The sequence below is a fragment of the Mustela lutreola genome, chromosome 9 (assembly GCF_030435805.1).
Source record: "Mustela lutreola isolate mMusLut2 chromosome 9, mMusLut2.pri, whole genome shotgun sequence".
NCBI classification, from domain to species: domain Eukaryota; kingdom Metazoa; phylum Chordata; class Mammalia; order Carnivora; family Mustelidae; genus Mustela; species Mustela lutreola.
In genome coordinates, this window is record NC_081298.1 from 131,452,323 (window position 1) to 131,472,127 (window position 19,805).

The 19,805-nt window shown below is 41.4% G+C and overlaps 1 protein-coding gene across 1 annotated transcript; it reads left to right on the top strand.

Annotated features, from left to right (window-relative positions):
• Positions 1-549: 549 nt before the first annotated feature.
• On the top strand, positions 550-18,184 carry LAPTM4A (lysosomal protein transmembrane 4 alpha). The gene is made up of 7 exons (XM_059132574.1): positions 550-835; positions 9,408-9,528; positions 13,128-13,204; positions 13,311-13,433; positions 15,867-15,962; positions 16,496-16,594; positions 17,556-18,184. The coding sequence occupies exons 1-7, from the start codon at positions 725-727 to the stop codon at positions 17,628-17,630; spliced, it is 702 nt and encodes a 233-aa protein (XP_058988557.1). The 5' UTR covers positions 550-724; the 3' UTR covers positions 17,631-18,184.
• The last annotated feature ends 1,621 nt before the right edge of the window (positions 18,185-19,805 follow it).

Consider the following 19,805-nt stretch of genomic DNA (forward strand, 5'->3'; position numbering starts at 1 on the left):
CCTTCAAAGTGAGGGAGTAGCGTTAAACTAAACCTAATTCCTCGGACCAGCCCCCAACCTCCACTCTCCGGCGAGGAAGGCCCCCAGCCGGGATTAGCCCCGCCCCTTTCTACTGGCACCGCCCCCGGTCCGCCAAATAATCGAGCTGCGCGCAAAGGTCACGTGAGCGGTCTCGGTCCCGTGACGCCTGCGAGGCAGTACGTGGCCCACATCACTCAACAAATCCGTTCGTGCCCGTTTCTACCACCAACCCATCTCGTCTATTCCTCTACCAATTAAATGCCTCTTTTCTTGCCGCTCTCGTCCTAGGGATGGTAAACTACCAGGTTACCCCGAACCTTTTTAGGCCTTCGAGCCAGCCCCTGCCCTCACATAAGAGGCGGGGATCGTTTAGCCCTGAGGCGAGTCGCGCTTCTGATTGGGCGTGACGTTTTGTCAATCTCCAAGTTTTTCCAATCAGGGGCCGAGTTCACCCAGCTTTCCTCTCTTCCATTGGCCTGTGCGCGAGGAGGGTGGAGGAAGAGGGGTAAACCGAGGTCGCGCGAGAGCGCCGCTCGGCACTCAGTGCGCAGGTGCGAAGGAGCTGGCTGGGGCCCGGGCCGGGGGCGGGCTTGAAGACGCGTCGTTTGGTGTTGGAAACTGTGGCACAGCTATCTGGGTTCGACCTTTGGGCGGAGAGCGTTTGTCAGGGGCCCATCCGAGAACGAAGCTTGTGAGATTCCCGATGGTGTCCATGACTTTCAAACGGAGCCGCAGCGACCGGTTCTACAGCACCCGGTGCTGCGGCTGTTGCCATGTCCGCACCGGGACGATCATTCTGGGGACCTGGTACATGGTAAGGGCGGGCGGGGCTGGAGGGTTGGGGCTCAGGGGAATGCGCATGAGCGGGAGGTGGGGGAGCCGGGTCTGAAAGGAAGGGAGTGTTTATCGGGAGGGGTGGGACTGAAAACGGGGTGTTGGGTGGGGCGAGAAGGCATAAGGGAGTCTCTTTTTAGGGTGCTGTAACTTCGAGAGAAGGGACTGCGGCCGGGAATCGGAGTGGGGGTGGGTGGGGCTGGGGAGGTTGTTCCTTAGCTCCAGTTAGAGGAGAAGATCGGAGTGGGGAGAAGCAGAGGCTCTGTGGGCGGGCGGGGGAGGGGATGGAGAGTAGGGGGTAGGTGGGAGGGATGAGGATACTGGAATTTGGTGGGGAGTTCTGGAAACTACCTGATTTCGGTCCTCTTTGTACTGATCACGGGATCAGAACACTCTTCCACCTATGCTCCCTGGAATTTTTTTCTTTTCCCCGTACCAAACAATTAGAAATGGACCTTGAGAAGTGCAGCCTGGTTTCGACGTTGTCTTGCCTGGAAGGAAATCGAAAGATCCAGCTGTAACGCAGTTGTCTGTGCTTCCTGGTCTTGACTTGTTCCGTGGTGTTTGTGATGGAGGCAGAAACGTCTCTGTTGTAAATCTGGAGATTCTCCTTGGAGGCAGTGCCTTTTGCCAGGATTTACGCTCGATCTGCCTTTTCCTGGTGCAACTAACTCCTGCCCATTAGACGCTTTTTATTCCGTTCTTTAAGAGACCTTTATTGAATGAAGCCTTCTCTGTTCTGGCCACATACACTAGCATTTCCTGGGTTCCAAGATCTATGTAATTCTATGTCATGACCAAATGGACAGTGTTATTGGTTGCGTTTTTGAGATTTCTTACACCATCTCCAGTTTCCCTACACTTTGAAGCTAATTTGTGACTGGTGGGATAGCTTTAGGCTATAATGACTTCACTGAAGCTTTGACAAACTTCTCATACTATTGACTTCATTGTCTGCTTTCACAGTGACTTTGCTGTTTTTGTAGGGGTTTTTTGCTGTTTTGTTTTGGCATGAAGGATTGTGTCATTAATGGTAGTGTGTGGTTTCTGTTAACTTCTGTGAACTAGAAAAAAAGAAGGAAAGGCTTTATCACATTCTTTTTGCGTTTCTCCGTTATCATTACTTCCCTACCCAGTGCCTTGAAGTCATTACCATTTGAACAAACATTTGATGAGAATAAACTTAAGCAGATACTGTTTCCTGGCTGACCCCCAGGGGACTACTTCCGACCAGGGGATTATTTCTGACCACTCTGTTTTGTTTTATAGTTTTGATTTATTGTTCTATATTCTTTGTTTTACATTAAAAACAACAAAACTTGGGGCGCCTGAGTGGCTCAGTGGGTTAAAGCCTCTGCCTTCAGCTCAGGTCATGATCTCAGGGTCCTGGGATTGAGCCCCACATCAGGCTCTCTGCTCAGCAGGAGCGTGCTTCCTCCTCTCTCTCTGTCTGCCTGCCTCTCTGCCTACTTGTGATCTCTGTCAAATAAATAAATAAAATCTTAAAAAAAAAAAAACCAAAAAACAAAACTTGAATGTGTAGGCTTATTTGCTTGTTTCTAGGTTTAATAGCTCTTAGTTTATATTAATAAATTTAATATTCAGAAGCATCATCTTATTGGTATAATTGCATCAGATTTCTCCTCAAAAATTCCCTTTTTAATATTTTAACTGATTTGTAATATTGGACATTAAGCAGTTAATGGCAGTAACAGCATTGTATTTCTAACTTCGGTTTCTCTCCATTTTGCTCAGGATTTGGGTCCTTAGTTTCTTTTGTTAGTCCTTAGTTTTGCCTTCCATTCCCATAGATGAATCATTCAAATCTTTAGGGTCCTCAGTCCTCTTCCTCAACCACCCCTACCTCATCTGTAGAAGATGACCTCCCTCCTACTGAACTGAGAAATTGTGTCCACCAGCTGGGACTCTTGCCTGCAAACCTAATCTTCCTGTTTCTTCTCAGATTCTTCTTTCCATTCACAGAACAAAGGATTTCTAACTCCTCCTCAAGAAGGAAATAACCACTATCCCAATTTCAACCATCTGAATATAATTGGCTGTATTTCTTCCCAGTTTTTTCTAGGCAGATTTTTTTTTTTCTTAATGCTGTGGGCTCAGCTCATAAAAATGGAAAGGAATAGCAGGGAAAAATACGAATTATATACAGCAAAACCCAAAATGCGGGAGAAAAACTTCAGTAAGGGCATTTATTCTCCACTGGAAGCACTTGATGTGAAAACGTTTTACACCTCCCCCTTTTTCCTTGCTTTAGTTTTCACAGTTTTAGTAGGAGGCCGTTCTTCTGTTGCATAGAGTTTGGGGTTAGCAGAACATTGTAAGCTTCTAAAATCAGTCTGTCCCTACATAAGGAATTTACTGATATTTGCAGTGTAAAAGTCTTTAGTGGACATATAAAAAGAATGAATTACAGGGATCATTTGTTATCTTTTATATTTCTATTAACCTGCCACACAAAGGATCTCAGATGTTCTTGTCTTGAAAATATCTGCCGTTAAGATACAGTATTAGAGCGATTTTTGGAGCACATACACAAAAATGAAACTTAGGAGAAGGTGATCGTAACATCAGATTCTAATTGGATGAAGGACTGGGAAAAAGCCATTGGTTTTGCTGGTGACTTTAAAAAGTGTGGCTTCAGTACCACAGCAATATAAAAAAAACAATTTCGGCTGATTGGGAAGGCATGTAACCTTTCAGAGAACAAGACCACCTACACAAAAAGTGTAGTATAATACCTCTAAACAAAGAGGACTTTTCCAAACAGTGTATTTTGTTGCTGGAAGCTTCTTTATAAGACAGAAGTAATAAGAGCTTGAGTGAGATAGAATGCCACTTCCTCCTCCATTACCTTGTCAAGGATCCTTGCTTCCTCGGTTTCAGGTAGGAGGATATTTATGATCCTCTTTTTTTTTTTTTTTTTTTTAAGATTTTATTTATTTATTTGACAGAGATCACAAGTAGGCAGAGAGGCAGAGAGAGAGAGAGAGGGGAGGAAGCTGGCTCCCCGCCGAGCAGAGACCCCGACATGGGGCTTGATCCCAGGACTCCGGGACCACGACCGGAACTGATGGCAGAGGTTTCAACCCACTTAGCCACCCAGGCACCCCACTCTTTTTTTTTTTTTTTTTAAAGATTTTTATTTATTTATTTGAGAGAGAGAGAGATCACAAGTAGCCAGAGAGAGAGGGGAAGCAGGCTCCCCGCCGAGCAGAGCGCCCCATGTGGGACTCAGTCCCAGGGCACTGAGATCATGACCTGAGCCAAAGGCAGAGGCTTAAACCACTGAGCCACCCAGGCACCTCTCTGCTGTTTGAAACCTGGGTTGAGGGGGGCAGCCCTCCCTCCTGCTGGGCCCAAGACACTGTATCAGTGAAGGTATCTGATACAGTGTCGCTGCTTTCCGGCAGCTGGTCTAGTGTTAAGGCCATTCTAACACTGGACACGGTGAACTAAAATATTCTGTGATATTAAGTAGTGCAGCCAGTTTTATGCACCAGAGAGGTACCAGCCCGGAAGTGTTAGCTTTGGCATTTCAGATTGGAAAGAGCATAATCCCTGGTTAAGGAATACAACATTTCAGAATGAACTCTAGTGTAAATGCTGGCTTTCCTCAAATTGTTTTCTCTGTTGTTCAGCCAAATGATTTTAGGCAAGTTTGTTACGTAGTATAAGTTCAGATGTTCATTGAGTAATTGAAAGTAGGCTTATAAGTGGGCTGTAGGACTGTCCTCCTTGGTTGATGTCCTGTTACAAGAATACATTGTGAACATTTGTAATAATTTTAGGTCTTGAAAAGACTTAATATATGGCTATTTTTTCATGAATGTCTCAGACATAGTCTGAAGTTTATAACTGGGAGAGAAGTGAAGACAGCTCTTCTCAAGCTTGGTTCCTTACCTCCCTTGTTCCTGTTACTGTAAATAAGAGTAAAGCCGGTTTATATTTCAAAGTTAGTATTTTTCCTCAAACACACTTTTTTGTGCCTCAGTAGTTTCGCATGTACTATCTCTTCTTCCTCCCCCCCCAAGTCATTTTTAAAATTTTTTTTTGTTAAAGATTTTATTTGAGAGAATGAGAGAGAGGGAGAGAGAGCATGAGAAGGTGGGGGGGATGGGTCAGAGGGAGAAGCAGACTCCCTGCTGAGCACGGAGCCCTATCCTGGATTTGATCCCAGAACTCCAGGATCCTGACCTGAGCCAAAGGCCGTTGCTTAACCAACTGAGCTACCCAGGCGCCCGCCCCCTCAAGTCACTTTTTAAAAAATTTTATTAAAGATCATGGCATATATAAAGAACAGTGAGATAGTATTAACATCTCCCATTTCCTCATCACCTAACTGTGACTGCTAACAACAGTTTGCCAATTCTGTTTAATTTTTTAGTGGTTAGCTCAGATGTTCTGTTGAAGCTTTTCTTGTTTCCCAGCTGGAGAGATTGGATTTCCTCACTGTATACCTGGAAAAGTTTTACATACCACTTGTATGAGCTTATTAAATAGTACTTATTACACAATTACTATTTTATTTTTCTCCCCCCACAAGATGTTCTCCTTGAGGGAAAAGGATGATAGATCTTACTCTATAAAATGTGTATAGTAGCTAGCTTGTTAATTAGAACATGTGAAGTATTCATTAGACTTTTGTAAGATAATAATTGTCTCCTTCCCAGAGTAGTAGGAATAACTAATTTGAAACTACACCTACCAGTAAACAACAGGAGGTTTATATGTGTGTGAAACATTTAACAATTTATAGAGATCGCCTTTTTGATCTTTATCTGCTGAAAATGCTTCAGTGACTAGCAGTAAAGATTCTTCCTGCCTGTGAGACCCTTATCAGGATGCCCTGAAGCACGTACGTTGTTTTAATTACAGTCTCAGCAGATACTGGGCTGTGGCAAAACATACTGTGGGAACTTAAAGAATAATGATTTAAAACAAAAACCAGCTCCTGGGGAATCTTCTGGGATGGGTGTGGCAGTGAGATGAGAAAGCAAAGAGGAATTCCTTTCTGGAGGCGGAGTACTTCCTGGGTCTGATAACTGTTCCTTTGTGACAAGTAAAATCTAGGCAACTGGTTTTTGTAATTGTTTACTTATACAAGGTGTATGGGAGGCTTGCAAAAATAATGCAAATCAAATAATTTGACCCAGTTTAACAGGACTGCTTCCACATTGAATGGTATGTCCATAGCCCATGCCATTGACATATTTGCTGTGTTCTGTATCTCGGTATTATGAGGTTTAGAAGTTAATCATTATTTTAATTACATTGTTGTTTTCTTTCCTGAATAAATAAAAGGAAAAAAAAATCAACTGGGAATAAAGATTCTGAAGTTGTACAGAATGCTATTTGCAGAGAAATAAATCTTTTATCAGGAATTTTACATTGTAAGACCATAAAATTGATTTTTTGAAAAATGCTCTGTGGAACTTAGAAATAGCGACTGTGATCAAAAGTAGGTAGCACAGGGCCTAAATACGAGCACAGGATGGGTGCTCAGTTTCAGATCACAAGGAGGATTTTCCAGGCTAATGCTTTAAAATGTAAGTTGAAGTTCTAATGATTATAGTGATCTAATGGTATATAATTAACTCAGTGAAGATTCAAATTGTGTGAGCTTATAAAGAAGTAACACTGCAGTTTATTTTATCATTTCTTGGTCTTTTTGATTAGAGCTGTGATTTCATACTCAGGGTTGTGACAGTGAAATGAAGTTTGAATTGTCACTAATACTACAAGAAGATAATAGTGGATGAATCTGTGGCTTATCCATGTAAGAGAAAATAGATTTTGTAAGTCCTACATGCAATTAAAGTATTTAGGAGTTGGATTTTCCTTTCCTAAATATTTTATTTATGGAATTTATATTTAGGAAGGGAAAATTAAACTCAAATATTTTCGGTTGTGTCATTTCCTTCATTTAGTCATTGAGTTTGTGTTTTTCTTGAAATGAGAATTTTTTTTTCTGTACTGTGCAGAGCTTTTTAACTATAACCATATTATTGTTAGCACAGAATAATTTGCTGAATTGATTTCACACTGATTTTCATATACAGAATCTATAAGGTTTCAGTAGATATATCTAATTGCTCAGTAACTAATTCACCTAGTTGGATGAACTCCTGTTCATACACCACATGGTAGCCAAAACCCATCGCAATGAATTTGGAAAAAATCAGCCTTCAACCAGGGAGCCTCCTTGCAGTTTTGATTGTCCTTGGTAAGACCTTTCAGGAATTGAAGGATAAAGTACCTTGCTTTTGAGCATTTACTGAACATAATTTATTTGGACAATAAAGTTTATGAACATTTTATAACTTTCTAGTTTCTTTTGGAGAGACCTCGAAACAGGAGTTGCTTAGGAAAATGGGTATAAGTGATCATGTGGCGCTCCAAAGCAGGTTGTCTTAAAAAGGACCAGGTTTGTATCCTAGCTCTGTCCTCTACTGTCTCAGTGAATTTATCACAAGTTATTTTCACTTGCTGAAACTTCGTTTTCTTACCTGCAAATGGGCTTTAGTAGAGGTTGTGAAGAATGAGTGAAGTGATACATGTGACTATCTATGCCTGCTGTACTGCTGTATAGTATATCCTCAGTAAATGTCAGTTGATTCTGAGTTCAATATTGCGACACTGGATAGATCTCCTAATCTTATTGAATGATAGACATTGGGTTGCTTGTCCTAGAGAATGTAAAGTGCCTTCAACTGAGAAACTGTTATTTCCCATTCAGGACAACAGAAGAGAGCTGCGTAACAGAGTTTGTTTAAAGCACTGTTGATGATAAGGCTCTAATGTTCTTCAAAGTCTCATATTCAGATTTCACAACGGGAAGAGGATGGGTTTGTGGACTTCGAGTCAGGGAAGCCCAACTGCAGTCCGCAGTGGTTTTCTGTATTGGACCATTAACGGTACTGTTTTTGAGCACCTCGGGGTCAGGGTGCCTCCTGGGATACTGCCCCGATTCACTGACCTCTAGAGGCATAAATAATTTCTTCTTTAAATAGAGTTAGACCATGGTAGATTGGGAAAATTCACCAGATACTATGATGGAATTTCAGCAAGAAGCTTGACAAAAACTCAAGATGTTTCTCTGAAAGTGGTAAAGAATTTTATTCAGAAATTGCTAGTTAATGCGAAGAGGACAGCCTCTGGCCCCTCCTGTGCTTGGCCCTCTTCTCTTTTACTAGTGACTGAGATGGAGATACTGATACACACTGATCATATTTTGAAATGCTGGAAGCTAAGAGATAGGAAATCTGTAGGGTGTCCAAATCTAGGTCCGGAACCTCTTGACAGGCAAGAACACAGTACAGTGGAATTCACTGCAAATGTATAAGGGCTTATGCTTGGGCCTCTGAATCTACCTGTACAGGTTCCAGTGGTAGCTTAGCAGGATCAAGTGTGAAAAGGAATTAAGGGTTTGGGGGGGGTTAACTCTCATGACGTTCAACAAATTGATGGAGCCAGTGAGATTTCAGGCTGTGCTAGTTGAAATTTGTTAACTTCGGCTGTAGGAACTGAGATCTCTGTGCTCTGACCAGCTGATCTTACCTCATTTTCGTGGCATGTCCAACAAACTGGTGCATGTGTGCAGGAGAGCAGAAAGGAGGTAGTGAGGTAGCTGGACAGTGCTTAAACCATTGGAGAAATGCTTGAAATACCTGAATGTTTATTCCAGCAAAGATTGTTTGGAGTCCTGCATCAGCTCCCCTTAAGTATTAGGGGAGCATGTTGTTTTAAAGGATAGAATTAAGGCCAGTAGGTGAAAGTGAAAATGACCTAGTTAAAATCTCAGAAAGGTTTTTAAGCATTTGAGTCAGGCCTAAGAGGAAATTAGTTTTCTCTAGTTAGATAGGACGCACTGTAGAGGAGTGTGAGGGTTATCTGATGGATCACTGTTTACTTAACTGATGGGTATTATATTTATCTGATGGATAAGGATGTTGGGTGAACTGTAGTTTCTTCCAGACTGAAAATTCTGAGACTGGTGTGTGAATAAATACATGACTGAATACGAACAGTTTGTAATGATTCCTTTTAAATGTTTTGCCATTTTGTTTTGCTGTTTATTAATACAGGTTCAGTGAAGACATTTATTCTCTGAAATATTTAAGTTTATACTTTAAGATAAATACTTATTTTTAGAGTGATATTGCATATTTTATCTGTAGGTAGTCTACTATTTTTCTTTTCTTTTCTTTCTTTTTTTTTTTTTTTTTAAAGATTTTATTCATTCATTTGAGAGAGACTGAGCACAAGCAGGGGGGAGAGGCAGAGGGAGAGGGAGAAGCAGGCTCCCCACTGAGCTGGGAGCCCGAGGTGGGGCTGGGATCCCAGGATATGGAGATCATAGCCTGAGCCAAAGGCATATGCTTAGCCATTTGAGCCACCCAGGTGCACCAGTCCGCTACTATTTTCTTTCTTTGTTACTGCAACTAGAACAGTTTAAACATGGGAAGGCATCTAAAGATTGTGGTGAAGACTGTTCCCTGATTAATAATATAATTGATAATATCTTATCTTTCCAGGTGATAAACCTATTGATGGCAATTTTGCTGACTGTGGAAGTAACTCATCCAAACTCAATGCCAGCTGTCAACATTCAGTATGAAGTCATTGGCAATTACTATTCATCTGAGAGAATGGCTGGTACGTTTTTAGTTGAAAACATCTCCTGCTAATTACATACACACACAAAAGTATTTAGAGGATGGATTAAATTGTATTTAAGTTATTCTGCTTGCTGAGGCATAACAGTATTTTTTGTGGGGTTTTCAAAGATACTCAGTGAGAATTATAATTGAGCACTTCTGGCCAGAAAATGTTACGGACTACTAGAAGATTTTTTGAGAAATATACATTGTATACCTTGATTCTTGTCAGTGCTGTGGACGTATGAAGAAATTACAAAAAGACTTGTAAGCCTTTAAGGTCAGCTGGCAAGTATAGTAGAAAATGGGAACAAATAGGCTTACAGGAAAATAGGAAATACGAATTATTGGAAAATTTGCTGATTATCTTTTGCTCGGGGTCACAATTCTAAATAATATTTCAATCATTTGGATGAAGGAAGACAGTGTTGAAGTTAAAAATAGAAGATGTTCGTGGAAATTACCTTTTTAAACATTTTAATTCTGTGATAGCATTTTCATTGTTTATCTTTCTCTGAAATACACATGCAGAAAAATTCTAGTTAAGATTTTATATTGGGTGCCTGAGTGGCTCAGCAGCTTGGGGTTTGATCCCAGGGTCCTGGGATTGAGTACTGCCTTTGGCTTCCTGCTCAGCAAGGAGTCTGCTGCTGCTTCTGCCCCCCCCCCCCCCCCCCCCCCGCTCATGATCTCTCTCTCTCTCTCTCAAATACTAAAAAATAAAAAAGATTTCATATAATAAATGTTAGAAATTTAATATTTGAACAGAAAATTTTGCTTCAAGCTTTTCAGTGCAAAGTTTTTCATGTTTAAAATTTCACTTCAGAAAAATTTTCTGAGTACTCATGTCTGTAATGTTACAGGATCCAAGTTATATTTTTAGGTTTATTGGTTTTTATTATAAATTCTTGATTTTCATTACATTTGTGATCCTCTCGGATAAATGTATCAAGTTGTTTTTAAAACAAATTTGGTGGTTAATTCACTCACTGTCCAGAGGGCTAACTGCTGTTTCTAGGATTCAGGTAGAGTTTTGTGGCCATCTGTTGACATTGTAGTATGAAAACACTAAAATTTGTTCACACTGTTTAAATGCTATTTTAACGAGTCTTCTGATTGTCTCTTCAGATACATAATCCTTTACTTCTGTTGTTAAATGTCATAAAAGAGGTACTGAGTACTTACTAGAAACATCCTTCCTGGCATTTGTTTTTTCTTCCTGAGTTAGTCTATTTCTATTTAAAAACCAAAATAACTGGGGCACCTGAGAGGCTCATTGGGTTGTGCCTCTGCCTTTGGCTTAGGTCATGATCTGATCTCAGGGTGCTGGGATCAAGCCTCACATTGGCCTCTCTGCTCAGCAGGGAGCCTGCCTTCCCCTCTCTCTTTGCCTGCCTCTCTGCCTCCTTATATCTCTGTCTGTTAAATACATAAATAAAATCTTTTAAAAAACCCCAAAATAACAACAATGTATAAAATGTTAGTTTTTAATGGCTGTTATTTTGTACTTTAGGCTGTAAAATTACGCACAACCTGCTATTATCAACATTTTTTCCAGCATGCAGTGTCAGTGTGTGTTTCTCTTAAAATCAAGGTGTAGAAAAAGATTCATGGCTATTGACATTTTTGGAGGTCTGTACAACCGACCGCCTTGGCTTGAGCTGCCGGGATGGGGTCACAGGTTTCCTGCATGTTGTGTGAGTGCTGTGCCTGCTGTAGAGAGAATCAGACACATTCGTTATTGTACTGGTGTTGATTACGGTTCTGCCAGAGCCTCTATTCTTGACAGTATAAAAATGCGTAATACTTAGTCATACGGTAGTTTGTGTCTCTTTGGAAGTGGAAAGTTGACTTTCCCATGACCCAGTGTTATAATGGCAAGTTAAGTTCTGATCATTGGCCTGCCAGCTGATTTTATTTTTATTTTCATTTTTATTTATTTGAGAGAGAGACAGTGAGCACGAGAGGGAGGTCAGAGGGAGAAGCAGTCTGCCCGTGGAGCTGGGAGCCCGATGCGGGGCTTGATCCCGGGACTCCTGAGCTGAAGGCAGTTGCTTAACCAACTGAGCCACCCAGGAGCCCCTGTTTTTATTTTCAAGATGATTCTTTTTAAGAGAGGAAGAGAGAGAGAGCATGCATTGCACAAGCTGAGAGAGCGGCGGAGGGAGAAGGAGAAGCATACTCACTGCCAAGCAGGGCGCCGGTGCAGGGCCTTATCCCGTGACCCTGAGATCATACCCAATCCAAAGGCTGACACTTAACCTCCTGAGCCACCCAGATGCCCTGACCTGCTGGCTGATTTTAAATAAAAAGGTTCATGGTTAGTTATTTTTAATCAGCTGAACAGTATGGGATGAGATGCTTCTGCAACATACGCAATCTGTTTTTCAAATAAGAATTTAACTTCATATTCACGTTGTTATTGGGTGAACACTTGACGGCCCCCTGGAGGAGCTTCTTAAATGTGGTGGTGGCTGGAAACTTGAGGTTCATATCTGGGTCCTTAGCCCTCATATTTTGTTTGCTTTATTGAGCGGAGCGTCTCTTGTTCTCAGTATCTTACATGTATTTTTCGCCTGTCCTCCCATTTCTCCCCTATTTTGCTATAGGGCATCTGGAGGATACTCTGTATCCTCTTAGAAAAATGTGAAGAGGGCTGTTCTTAACCTAATTTAGTGCCGGGTATCAGTGATGCTTGTACTACTGACAAGGGACAAGGTGATCTATGACAGTTATCTAATAGTGGGAATATTCAGCAGTTACTCAGTTATCCATCATTATTAGTACCCTTCTGGTTCTTAATCTCTATCCAGAGGCAAAGAATTAACTTCAGATCTGTGCTAAGAAACTCAGGTCGTGTGTGACTTGGTATTGTTGAGCTTACTCTGGTGGTTTGTGAGGCAGTTAATGAACTTGGATAATGCGGAGGAAGCAGACAACTTGAGAGGGAGGTGGGGAACAAAGAAAAGGCCTGTAAAGTAGTAGAGAAATCATGAGGAGGAAATGAGAAGCAGCGAGTTCACATGTTGGGATGGGGGAGAGGAGGTTAATGGAGAACCTTGAATTTTTGATTGTGCATTTTCTCTGGGGCCGGAGGTGGCAGGTGTAATGCTCTGTATTTAATACATGTGTGTCTTTCAAGCAAGTACCAACCTTTCCCTCCTGTGGAACCCTGCTTAGCTCACAAGGCCCAGCTTGTGTCATTTCTTTGTATTATTTTCCTGATTCCCCAGGGAAAGCCAATTGTTCCTGGTGTAGCACTTGCCACTTTGGATTTTAATTCTCAATTCGCATGCCTTCAGACTCTTAGACCCTGGGCAGAAATCTGTCTCCTTAGCTGAGTGGTGGATGATAAGAGTCAGTGAGTTATAGCCAATTTAATAAACAGGAAAAACAAAGTCATGAATTCTTCAAGCATCATTACTTAATGCCGAGACATTTTTTTTCTTAACATGCCTTGGTCTTAAATATTTTCATAGCTCATCCTAAAAATACTAATTTTTTAAGCTAGCTTTAAAACGTTATTTTGTCATGAAGAGTCTTGTTCTTTTTGTTATGTAAGTAGCTTAATTAGATTTTCTGTTTCTGTTTTCTTAGATAATGCCTGTGTTCTTTTTGCCGTCTCTGTTCTTATGTTTATAATCAGTTCAATGCTGGTATATGGAGCAATTTCTGTAAGTATCCTATATTTTTGACTTCTAGAGTTTGACCTTTACTGAGTAGTACTTAATAATTTCATATTTGTGTTGTGATGTTGTGGTTGTTCTCTTTTGTCTTCAGTATCAAGTGGGTTGGCTGATTCCATTCTTCTGTTACCGGCTTTTTGACTTCGTTCTCAGTTGCCTGGTTGCTATCAGTTCTCTTACTTACTTGCCAAGAATCAAGGAGTATCTGGATCAATTAGTAAGTGTGTATGCTAGTCTAGTGTTTTTTCTTTAAGTAAAATACTTAAATAGAAATTTTGAGTTCCCTTTAGGTACTATTCTTATTTTAATTGCCCTACTTTTAAAAACTGCTTTAAAATAATTACTACTATTCTTAATTACCATGTTGAAACCAGTAAGATACAGGTAGAATACCCTCTTACTATACCATTTGGATATTGCAGCATTAAAAGTCTCTAAAGACGGATGTCATGGAGTCTAAGGAGTAGGTCAACTTCAGTTTTGAGTATACTGGTATCATAATTTGGCTCTAGAGGTTTCTCGCTCTGTTCAGAGGTGGAGCAGTCCCGTGAACCCCTTAGTAAGCTGAAGTGTTGTAAATGTTTTCTCAGACCCCCCAGATACTCTTCTCAGTCTGCTCCGATATCCGAGGGCACGCCTTGCTAACAGAGGCACAGAGTAAATTGAGGTAAAGCACAGATGCCCACCGACAAAGTTCACTGCTCCGGCGGCTGGATGCTGAGATGCTGGGTGGAGCTCTCGCTGCCTGGAGTCCAGATAAATGAAAGTTCTTGTCAAAAGTGCTGTGTTGTATGAATTTTCTCCCTGCTTCCAGATTTCCTGCCTAGTCCATTTTGCATACCACCAAATTTATCATTCATTCATTAGATGTTTATGTTAATGTATGAGGCACTTTGCTGCATTCTTGGGATACATCGGTAGAACCAGTGAAGGAATTGGAAAATTGGCAGTTACTGCATTAAAACAGTGGTAAAAGGCTGTGAAGGAGAAGGGTGAGCTGCGTGAGTGGGTGTCACAGGGTGTCAGACGTGGGCTGGGAAGCCAGACTTGAATTGCACTCATGAGTCTGAGTGGGAATGAAGACAGGGAAGATACAGAAGCAGATGTTCCAGGTCACAGAGACCCCTCGAGGTGGGAAGGAACATTCTGTGTGTAGTCAGCGGACTATAAGGTGACCATGGTGATCGTGACCATGGTGATCGTGACCATGGTGGCTGGCACATAGATTAAGGGGGGGAAGCAAAGCAGCATGTGATGAACTGGAGAGAAGCAGCTGGGGACAGGGCCTAGTGTCCTGGTTGGCCATGGTCAGAAGGTTCCTCATTCTAGATCTCTCTTGCCATGTCTGACTAAAAAATTGGAAACCACCTGAATGAAAGCCGTTGCATTCCCCCATGAGCTAGTCCCATTTAGTTTTTGTCTCTTTATAAATGAAGTCTTAAAGCAGAGTTTTGTCCCAAGGAGACATTTAGCTAGGGTTTGGAGTTGGTGTGTGGGTACTTTGTTATTTTTTTGGTCCTTTGGGATTTTTGCATGCTGCTTTTTTATAAAAATTATTTGGGCCTTTGTGTTGACATTTCCATTAAAAAATGTGTTTTCAAAAATTAGATGAGCTTTAACGGAGAACATAGATTGAATTTATTTTACTATTCTTTTACAGACCCCAATGGTTTCTCCTTCTGTTATAGTTATTTGGTCTCTCAGACTGGCAAGTTCCTTCTCTGTTGGCCGGCTTTTAAATCTTTAATTATTATTTCATAATGCCCTTCTGAAACCCAGCTCACTGACTTGTATGTACACAATAAATGCTAAGTAACTATTTGAGTAAATGAAGTTGACCCTTCACAGTAGAGTGCATTATGTCTGCAGTGAATCACAGAAGTCTGCGTGCTTTTGTAACCGGCGGCATGCCTTCTTTTTGCCCCTTTCTGAGGAGTATTGAGACTGATGATTGGCTTTTAGAAAAATTAATTTCCCGAGGTAGGATTAAATGACCCCATGAAACTTAGGTAAGTCTTAGCACCTCCTGACCTGGTGACTCGGACTAATCTGTAGTTGTATACAGGAGATAGTGCATTTCCAAAGGCCAGAAAGATGTAGAATAGTGAGAAGTAAAGAGAAGATGAGCTCAGTATGCTGGACAGCAGTATTCAGATGTGGGTGGCATTTCAGTGGCGTGCATTAGTGAGGATGACGCTTAAAGGTACCACGAGTTAAGTTCTGTTCTTAAGTTTTTATTGGAAGTCAGTTCTGACTTTGGTGCCTTTTCTTTGTATTTCTAAGATGCTCTCTAGGCTCTGGTGAAGTGCAAGTTGTGTGTATGTGTTTAATTAATAAACTTCATGGTTTAGAGCAGTTTTAGGTTATTGGCAAAACTGAATGGAAAGTGCCCGCCTCCCACTCCCCCACTGTCCACATCCTAAACCATAGTGGTCCATCTGTCACAAGTGATGGGCCTGCACGGACATGTCATCATCACCCAGAGCTCATAGCTTACTCGAGGGTTTACTTGTGCTGTACATTGTGTAGGTTTGGGCAAGTGTGTAGTGACGTAAAGTAGTCACTGTGGTGTCAAACAATAGTTTCACTGCCCTAAAAATCCTTTCCAGTCTGCTTGTTCACCTCTCCTCTCCCCGGCTTTGTTTTATAGCCTGATTTTCCCTACAAAGATGACCTCCTGGCATTGGACTCCAGCTGCCTTCTCTTCATTGTTCTTGTGTTCTTCGCCTTATTCATCATTTTTAAGGTGAGTTGCTGACTAAATGTTTGGGCAGCCAGTTAGACTGAGACACTGTCTAAGCCTTTTCGTTGCCTTTTCTCCTTAGAGTTCACAGTTAGGGGACAGTGTTGACTCTGACATAGTAGTAAAGGTAGCATCTGAGGGATGTCCTCCCTTTTGTTTCCAGAGTGTTTGGAAATGCCAGGATCCTTCCTAGTGTAAGGCACATCATGTTTTTGGAAGTAGTTCATGATTTCATTAAAAATCTATTAAAATTCCAAAGGTTCAGAGATGGAATTTCTTTTGCAGCACAGTGGTTACCAGACCTGAAGTAAAACCCCCGTTCTGGTTTGTCTAGAAAATCCTATCAGTGAAACTTGTAATAGTTAAGTGTGAGCAGGTCGGGAAAAGGCCTGGCCTGTGCTAGGTTCAGATGGATGTCTGTTCCCTTCTCCACGGAGCATGCGTCGGGGGGAAAGCATACGTCAGCTTACTAACTTTTTAGAGCAGGTGGTCTGTTGAGTTTCTAGCAGATGGAAATTTTGTTTGCATTATTTCAGGCATATCTAATCAACTGCGTTTGGAACTGCTACAAGTATATCAACAACAGAAACCTGCCAGAGATCGCCGTGTACCCTGCCTTTGAAGCACCTCCGCAGGTGAGTGACCTTTTAGTATAGTCCGTCTTACAGTATAGTCAGTAGCCATTATTGATGATTCTCAGAGCCTAGATCTTGACTTGCTCTTCAGTGCCATAGGTATGGTTTCGGGCATGGAGAGCTTTCATCTGCAGGACTGAGCATTTCCCTTTGCAAACCTGGGTGCGTGGGGGAGGGGCCGCCTGCGCTGCTCATTCCATTTCATTCCCTGGAGTCTCCCGGAGGGTTGCATTTTGCAGGGGAGATAAGACAGGAGGCAGCCCTGTGAGCCGTGCCAGGCTCGTGGCTTCTGGAACTTCTGAGGATGGGGTACCATCGTCTGCAGCTTGTGTTGCTTTCAGAAAACATCCCCACGGTTGGAAGGGGAAGCTGATTTTTCTGTGGGGAGATGAATGTCATGGGTTCTGTGAGTCTGTGGGGAGGCCTACTTCTAGGGGCTCTTTAGTTGCTGCTGTATTAGCTCTTCCTGGTTTTCAACATGTAGAATGTATGTGGCGAGTGTAGGGCCAGCTTGTCACACTTGGAGTCACTTGGCTGGAATGCCCCTCCTACACAGATGTGGCCTTTACCCCGGAAGAAGTGGTAGAAGCGCCTGATCCAGATTATGGTTGATGAAGTCCAGGATCCAGCATCTTACCAGAGGCTTCCTTTCCTGTAGTTTCGAAGCCCCTGAAGCACTGGTACTTTGTCAGTCACACTGTGGTACCAAAGGACCCTGCCTTTCCTGTCAAGGTGTCCTGGTAGCCTCAGGGTGTGTTCAGAAGCAAAATTCGGCCTCTCTCCCCTCCATCCCTCTGTCTTTAGCGGTCTTGGATCAGATGCTCACCTCCAGTTACCAGTCCTCTCTACGCTCAGGAACTTTTTAGCTCACAAATTCTTCAGCTAAAATCTGAAAGCTGAATTATTCCATGTAGGATTGTAAAGGCGCTTTAAGTCCAATATAATTTTTTTCTCTCTTCAGTATGTTTTGCCAACCTATGAAATGGCCGTGAAGATGCCTGAGAAAGAGCCACCGCCTCCTTACATACCTGCCTGAAGAAATTCTGCCTTTGTCAATAAACCCTATACCAGCTTTTTGTCTTGTTTATTTTACAGAATGCTGCAATACAGGGCTCTTCAAACTTGTTTGATATAAAATACATTTTCCTTTGTTTAAGCATTTATTTTCAAACACTAACAAGCCTTTTGGACATCTATTCAAAGTCTTTTTTTTTTTTGTTTTGTTAAGTCTATACATTTTAATAGTATTTGGAGACAATCTAGGTTAAGCAAGAGCAAAGTGCCATTGTTTGCCTTTAATGGGGGGGTGGGGAGGGGGTATTCTCTACACATTCTCTTTTTTAACTTTGCACTTTCTTTATATAATAGTTTGCATTTTGGCTCTTTGCTGCCCTGGATACTTTCAGGAAGAATGACTTAAGTATTCAGGGTGAATGAGTTGGTTATAAGATCTGAAGTTCTCAGCTATGAGAACAGGAACAATACATAACATTTTAACTTTTGACTGTGGAAGATGACGGTTGCATGTTTCTAATTTGTATGTGTTTTCCATCTTTGTGATAAGATGCTTTAATAAATCTCTTAAATATTTACTGTTGTCATTTTTTAAAAAGTCCATTATCCTCTGTTAGATAGAATTTAACATTTTCCATTACAATAAACTCAGACTGTCACGGTCTTCTGGTACTTTGAGAATATAATGCAGGCTTAACTAGAAAGCATTTATTTAGTCCAGTTACTCAAATATTATTTAAAGTTATGGTGAAGATATTACTTGCATCACAGGCCAGAAATTATTAATGGTTTGTTAGAAAAATTATATGATAAGGTTAGCAAGCTGTGTTTTTATGTAGAATCATTTAATATTTAGTTAACGAGTTCGTCAAGAATAATTCAGTAGGGGCACCTGGGTGGCTCAGTCATTTAAGCACCTGCCTTCAGCTCAGGTCATGATCCGGGCTTCCTGAGATGGAGCCCTTCATGGGGCTCAGTGGGGAGTCTGCTTCTCCCTCTCCCTGCTGCTCCTCCTGTTTGTGCGCTCTGTCAGTTGAACAAATATCTTAAAGAATTCAGTAATTAAAGAATAATTTAAAAATGCCTCAGGTTAGCTTCATAGAGGAGCCAAAGAGAAAGCAAGCCAACTGCGACTTACAGACCGCACAACTAAAACATTTCTCCTAAAAATACTCCAGCCTGCATCTTGTTAAGAGTGTAGCAATAGTGGCCTCACACACATCGACCATATAGACACATGAACGTATTTGACACATTCTTTAAGGGTTAATGACATTGTTTGACGCAAGGTCACTTTTACAAACACCTGCCACCACCAAAACAAAGAGTAAACTTTATATTTAGGAGGTACAGTTTTGTCTGGGAGTAGACCCATTTTTGGGTAGTATAAGATATTTTACTGGGCTTATGATTTTAGGACATTTGAAAATTAAGGATGATTTTTCTGGGCTAGGTCTCAACTTCATTTCTTTATAAAGAAATCTTGGAGGTCCATGAAGTTTCCTTAGTTACTGTTGGTTTATTTGAGTTCTCTGATGATATTAACCAAACTCTTCCTAGCTTTTTAGTAGTGGTGGGATTACATCCAAATATGAATACATCAGGACCCTGATTTGGTGGGGGCACCTTTTAGGACCGGGGTAGGCGTGGCTTTTGCCTGCAATCCATGGCCGAACCCAGTGGGCCCAGCTGGGTATCGTTCCTCCTGGAGGAGAAGTGGTGGGCCTTCATGACCTTTAATCACGACTTCATTTGAAACCGGTTTATCTTCTGGAAAATGACACAGGCCGTAGACTTTATGAAGAACAGTCCCAATGTGTTAAACCTAATCATTTTCCCTAAGGCAGGGGAAAAACTTGCACGATTGTTAAGGGGTCATGTTCCCAGTAAAGGGAAATTTGTTGTCATGTAACAGTTAAATATCCTCAATATGCCAAAATTGTTTGCCTTAAAAAGAATTTTTTTTTCTTCAGCTAGTTTTGGAGAAAAAATGTTAGTAGATTAGTCTATCTGACTCTGAAATTCAGGTGGAGACAACACAAAGATAAACGTTTAGATGTTTGGTCTTTTTATTTTCATTTTTTTTTTAAGGTTTTATTTATTTAACAGAGAGAAATCACAAATAGGCAGAGAAGCAGGCAGAGGGTGGGGGTGGGGGTCAGATCATGACCTGAGCGGAATGCAGAGGCTTAACCCA